The sequence below is a fragment of the Poecilia latipinna genome, unplaced genomic scaffold (assembly GCF_001443285.1).
Source record: "Poecilia latipinna isolate Pla-1442-1.1 unplaced genomic scaffold, P_latipinna-1.0 Scaffold3848, whole genome shotgun sequence".
Classification (NCBI taxonomy): Eukaryota; Metazoa; Chordata; class Actinopteri; order Cyprinodontiformes; family Poeciliidae; genus Poecilia; species Poecilia latipinna.
The window spans coordinates 18,226-25,234 of NW_015116464.1; the positions used below are offsets into that span (position 1 = coordinate 18,226).

Sequence of the window (7,009 nt, forward strand, 5' to 3'; positions counted from 1 at the left end):
TTGTGTCTGTTTTTTTTTGTGTGTGTGTTATATATATATATATATATATATATATATATATATATATATATATATATATATATAAAGCTCAGTGCTTATATATAAAGCACTGACAAAAACAAAGTCCTAAATCTGTGTTATACCTCTTCCTGCTGAGTTTAAAGATTTTACTCATTTGCGCGCAGAGCTTGCAGAGCCGAGGCCCGTCTGTCTCGTCGCGGTTGAAGAACAGAGGAAGTCCCTGCGATGTGCTCTACCACTGTCTGAGGCTTAGACAGCTCTCGCAGTAAACACACTTCACACTACAGTCAGATGCACATTCACACTCCTGCTGACATGGATGTAATTACAGTCTAACAGGATGCAAACTCTAGATTACCCTAAAAGTCAATCTGAGGGAGAGGGGTTTTCCGCATAACAGAGAAAAACACGCACATTAAAAAGTGAACAGAAACTCTAAAGCAGTTAAACAATATGTATATGCATATGTATGCATGATTGGATCTAATCTGAAATTATCTTTTGAAATCGGGAGTATGCCAGGAAACATTTTTCAATCAATCAAGTTTATTTGTATCCCACATTTCAGCAACAAGGCAGTTTAAAGTGCTTTACATCATAAAAACACAAAAATACAAAGTCATAAACTACACCACACATTCAACAACTAACAATTTTTGCTCTATATACTTTTATAACGTGGCACTTTCTGCAGAAATGTGTCAGCCTCTTTGTAAAAAAACTTAAACTGACGCCTACATGAACAGCCAGCATTTTTCTCTTGGATTTATTATTCCTCCCCTGGTCTTGAGAGATTGGGTCACTTGGACCCCACCAGTTTTTGTCCTCTGTGCACGGTACGGCGGGGTCGCACTGACCCCGCGTGTGCCTCTTAGTGTGGTTTCATTAACCGATGGTCTGACAGGACACACACACACACACACACACACACACACACACATGTTAAGCAACACAAATTCCTGTAAGCATAACAATTCCAGATCACACAGCCAAAGCTATTCCCTATTCCAAACATTGAGCTCACTGTTTGCTCTGTGTCAACATTCTCCCTCCTGTCAACCTGCATTACAAGTTGCAAACAGGTTTGTCAATTCGGAGCAACTCTTAGGAGATCGATCCAGAGGAAACGGCATCCACTGCTACTTCTGTAAACAGTGAGCTGCTGTGCGAAGTCTGATTACGGTCACATTTAATTTGTAGTATGAGTGGACGTGAAAAAAAAAAAAAAAAAAGATTTAACCAAATAACATAAAAAAATAAGATAAAACATTGGAGCTGAACATCAAGACCCACTGTGTGAACATAGACTAAAGTGTCCTCCAAATGTCACAGTCTTCTGAAACTTATCTGATTAAATCCATATTTGACTAAACATCAAGTAAAAAGAGAGGATTAATTAGTTTCTACGCATCATAAATCTGGAACAAACTTCAAGAAAACTGCAAAGATGTGGAAAGACTGACTTCTTTTCAATTAAGACTAAAACCCAAACCATTTAGAGTTGCCTTAGACTAATAATAACTGTAACATTGATCAATATATTTGATGTTTATTTGCTTGATGGTTTTCATCATGACATTTGATAAAATGTAATGTTTATTGCTTGTTGCATGATTGGTCACTGGATTATGTTTTCATGGTGTAAAGCACTTTGAACTGCCTTAATACTGAAATGTTCTAAAGAAATAAACTTCACTTGATTTTGAATAATGTTTCACTCATGATATTACTTCACAGAGCTCCAGTGGATGTTTTTATTTTTTTTGTTGTTTTTTTTAAAGACACTAAAGAAAACAAGACATACTGTAAATATATTTTTGCAGAGTATCTATAATACAGCAAAGGCCTCCAGTATCTGTCGAATGTGGAAAAAGATTCCACCCCCAAAAGTTGGAGGTTGCTGATGGGGGTGTGGTGAGAAGGCAATCTGCCAAGCCCACACTTCCATCTGCTTTCTGTGGCATGTTAGCCATTTCCTGAACCAGAGGAAGAGGCCAAGGGTCGCTTTGTGGGGAAAACGAGAGGGTGGGGAGCCAAGAGGCGTGGGCTGGGGGTCGGCAAGGGAGCGGGGGGGCAGGAGGGGGAGGGTAATTATGTAAAGACGGTGGAGATCAGAGGCTAAATGAAGAATCTGAAAATAAAAGTATGTGCTTTAAAGAAAAAAAAAACTTGTAAAACAACCGAGCAACATCTTGCACAATTAATGTAAGGTCATTAGCATGTGGCTAATTTGCATATTCACACATAGCACTTTCTCCAGCACAGGAACAGTGCCATCTCATCATATTCTCTCTCTTTCTTTTTTCTTTTTGTCGAGGAGGAATTTCATGCATATTTTTAGCATAATATTCTAAAATGTTATGCTAAAAACATTTTAGTATAACATATTTTTAATTTTAGTAGTGTGGAATGGGTCAATTTCAACATAAAAATGCATAAGATATGGAGTACACTAGACTAAATTACATTCTCTATGCTAGTTTATGAACTGTGATGCCTGTATTTCTTTTGCAAAAATTGAAACCAGCAGATTTAAGTAAAATAATGCTGGTTTAACATGAACAAATGTGAATATTTCTGCATTTATTAAGTATTATGAGGCTTTTGACCTTTTGAGACTAAGAGTACATATTCCATCCACTCCCATGTGTTTCCATACTTATCAACCCCTTGGATGTGATAAAAAACAAATTCTTACTTTTACAAACTTTCCAAGATTACACAGGAACCCCTTTAGGTGGTCTTTCATTTCTAATATGCCATCAACAGAAAAGTCGACGTTGAAAATGTCTAAAGCCAAACAATTTCTCAATCTAATCTACATCAAAACTGGGTGGAATCTGTTTCTGAGTTAAAACAAATCATATGCACATGTTCAGGTTAGTTTCTCTTGAGAATACAATATGCCAGATCAGAGGTGTGGAATGTCTGAAATGTTACTCTCCAAGATGTTCTTTTGCCACGTAAAACCGTTTATAGAAGGGTGTTTCTATAACACGCAGAGAGAAAGCATCCGACTCTTCATTCTCAGGACGTTGGTCACAGGAAGGCGAAAACAACGAGGATAAACCAGTGAGCCAAATTTATTCGGAGACAAACCATCTGATACCACTTTGGTTTGTTGATCGACACATGACCTCTTACACAGTACGCATGAAGTATTTTAAGTTTTGGATTTAATATTAGTCAGACTTAAGCAGATTGCAGGGAGGCTGAACGTACTGCAGCAACGTAACCGTTTTTATTTATTTGATACATTGGCTTTTAGAAATCTTACAGTCAAGAACTTTCCTCCTAGAGAATGCATGCAGAAATTCCAGTTTATTAATGCTAGCTGCAATAATCACCAATACAAGATGCTGAAGACAGTTTAAAACATCCTTTCCATGATCATTTTGACTTTGTTCTGAAATTAAAGTGAACGGTTTAATTTCTGAGCCGTGTAACGGAGACTGTTCTTCTTGCTTAGTTAGAATGAGTGAATGAATAATTTCTTAATTTATAAAAACACAGCTTTAAGTCAGATCTATAAAACAAAAAACCTATTGTTTAGTACATATATATCATTGTATAGTCTGCTTTATAAAGATATTATCAACTTAATTGGTCTCTATTTACTGCTTCATAACCTGGACCGTTTCACTGTATTCATTGATTTTTTTTGTGCTGCAGAGAGAGAAAAACCAACTGCAGCCATTTTTCAGTCAGAGCAAATCTGTGCCGGGTGCAGTTCAGTTTTTAAACTCTGACAATGCTTAATATTATGTCCATACTGACGAGCAACGAAGTGAACGAGAAAAAATACAACAAAGAATGACATAAATTCAGGAATTTTTTATACATAGAAGCCAAACTGTAGTGTGTCATGGTACTTACAGATCATAATGTTGATTCCACTTTGGATCAAGAGTATTCCTCACAGTATCTGTCGAGTGGCATTGTCCAGAACCGTCCACTACCACTTTAGCAAAAGGATCTGGCAACCCTGCAAAGGTCAACAGAGCAGAATGAAATGGTTTTGATTAGCAAGCGAATCAAAACCAAAGGTTGGATCACCTTTGAAGAAGGAAACAAACATGAGCTGCAGTAAAACACTCAGATATATCACTGAGTCTGCCTGGTTCGACCATAAAAAAAATAAACATCACAAGGATAAACATTTATATGGTTCATTATCTGTTTAGTTTTTGATGTAAGAAGTTGTATCCTTGTAGAGCCCAGTTTCTAATTGCTCCAATTGTTTTAAATGTCATTGATCTGATGGTAGATATGGGTATCAGTTCTTTTCTTGGTGTCCTTTCCTTTCCTATAAAGACAAACTGCTTTAGTTGGATAACATGATCTAGATTATCGTCTTATCCATTTTGAAGAGCAGATAACAGAACTCGTGTGTCGTGTTATATTTACAACCCAGGGAAACAGGAAGTCATAGATAGATAAGTAAATGTTCCTAATTCTCTGGGTTGAAAGTAGGAGAAAAAGTGAAAAGTAAATCTAAAACTGAATATATATTTACATTATAGGAAGAAGTAGGGATGGGCAACAAATTGATTATATTGATTTTAATCGAATTTGCTGTTTATATAGATTTAGCGACTGTAAAATCTGTATTTTTTCCCCACCAATGCCCTCCGCGGTTATTTATATTTCAGAGTGATGTCAGCCTGCACAGGGCCTACTATCTTGTTTTACAAGCAATGTTTTACAGTGTGTATTTATTTGGACTTTGAATTCAGGTCAACTGCCAGAAAGGATGAAATGTTTTTGAAAATATTTTCTTTCATTTGTAAATTCATTTTAAGAAAAGAAAAGGAGGAAAAAAGGGATTTAAAATTTAAAATCGAAATTGGTATGAAAGAAATCTGGGATTTTACATTTAAGCCATATCGCCCTCATGGGTAGAAGAAGTTACTGTGGCTAAGCCTGTCGCAATAAACAATATATCAATTTATTGCATGATAAATTAAAATGAGAGCAATAATTTCCATTTGGACATCAATCGTCAAAGAGATACTCCGGTTTAATGTGATTGGAAAGTCGACATTTTGAAAAAAGCTGCAATCATTTGACACCCAGTACGAAGTAGTTAGTCTGAACTACCTGCCACTTTTGCCCGTTTTCCCTGTCAAAGCTGAATGACTATTATTTTTCAAAATGCGATTTTGGTTACAGAGACTTCATAATCCATTATAATCAGTGTTTGTTTGGTTTTGTTTTATTTGGGGTTATTAAAATGTTTTCCGGTCCCAGTGTTGAATGTTCCTTAGAAATTAAAGTTTGTTTTAACTCTCAGTGGGTGTAATCACATCACGGTTTCCCCCCAGTGTATTATGAGCCTGGCGGGCCACCAGGCTTTACTTGGGCCCCCACCAGGTTAAGCGTTGCTTATTTATTTAGGTTTTCTTTTTAAATGTTTGCATTTTTTAAGACTTTATAATTGGTGTTCAGGGATTAATCTTCCAATAGCACATAATTATCAAGTGATATTTACAAATTTCCTGTCAACTTTAAATACTTTTTAACTCAAAAACACGACGGGCTGCTGGATGAATGACTGACCTAGTGCCCAACCACCAGGCTTTGGGGGAAACCTTCCATATTATTATTCCATAATAATTACAATTATTATCTTAGTTGAAAACAGTCTCAAAATGACAATATTATTGTTTATCAAAATAACTTCTGGGACAATTTACTGTGCAGAATAATTTGTTATTGTGACGGGACTAATTGTGGCTATAGTTGATTTGTTCAAAACAGTCATTTCTTGTGACAGGATTTTTTTCCCCAGCATCAAATAACCACACTAAAATTAAAAATGCCTTTTTTTAAATATTTGAGTGTGCACACTATGCTACTGCAATAAAAGCTTAATTTATTTGTAATTTATACACATCTGTTACCAATAATTGTGGAGAACTATGCCTGATTTGCAGTAAAAGGTTTCTAGTTTCAGTTTTGACCAAGCCAGAGAACTGAAGTATTTGAGAAGATAATTCAAACACTCTGGTTTTAGAAGAGCATGTTCTCACATGCATTTTTTTTTCTTTTTTGGATGTATGAAAATACTACCATGTGTGGAAACGAATAACCTGTTTAGCTTGAAATATGATTCTCTTTGATTGTTTGATGATGCATGAGTGCTTAAGTAGCTTAGGGGGAGAAGAAAGGCTCGATGAGCCTCTGTGCACAAGTACGTTTTGCATTTTAGATACTAAAAAATATGTACATATTCGGTTCGGTGTGTACGGTTTTGGTTTTCAGGCAAATTCGTGATCTGGGTGACTCTTGATAAAATAAAATAAAAATTGCCTTAGCAATGACAAAAAAACTTTAATCCACATTAATACAACAATCACTTATACAAAATGTCTTTCTGAAAATTTCCAATAATCAAAATACAATTGTTGACAATACCCAGGAGGCTACGTATTTTTCTTATATCTTATTTTGATGCACTCCTTTGATCAGAGTTCAAATTTTTATTAGTATTTGCCTCCATTTATAGTTTTACCACCTCATTAAAATCTTTAACGACTTACAAAGAAACAAGTTCACCTCCCAGATAACATGTCCTCTCTGAAGAACCAGCAAACAAATGGGACTTAAAAAAAAAAAGCAACACAAAGTCTTTACTTACGAAAGAAGTCTTTCTTTGCCAGGTTTTTTGCACAGAGGACTAGAAAAAGAAAACAGAAAAACAAAGACAGGTGTAAATGTTAGAGGTAATAAAATAAAACAAAGCTTAAATTGAAAAAATCTAATTTCTTTACACAATCCCAGGAATCAAGTTGGAGTTCTTCTTTTTTTTTTCAGAGATTGACAGAGTTTCAGGTAAAACTTATCTCCTAAAAACTTCTCTTGGTCACTGTTTGCCATCCAACACCTGGATTCTATGATTTGGGGGATCAATTAAAACTTTTGGAAATATTGTGTATTGTGTTAGTTATTCTCTTTTTATACAAAAAAGTTCAGTGTCTACCAGCTG

General features: G+C 35.5%; 1 protein-coding gene across 1 annotated transcript in view; it reads right to left on the reverse strand.

Annotated features, from left to right (window-relative positions):
• Positions 1 to 6,737, reverse strand: part of LOC106941753 (E3 ubiquitin-protein ligase SMURF2-like) — a gene marked incomplete at its 5' end in the record, with an annotated part of 21,823 nt that extends 15,086 nt beyond the window's left edge. Inside the window, 2 exons of the mRNA XM_015024867.1 lie at positions 3,898 to 4,006; positions 6,662 to 6,737. Of these exons, the coding sequence (XP_014880353.1) occupies positions 3,898 to 4,006; positions 6,662 to 6,737 (185 nt within the window). The remainder of the gene's footprint in view (positions 1 to 3,897; positions 4,007 to 6,661) is intronic.
• Between the last annotated feature and the right edge of the window lie 272 nt (positions 6,738 to 7,009).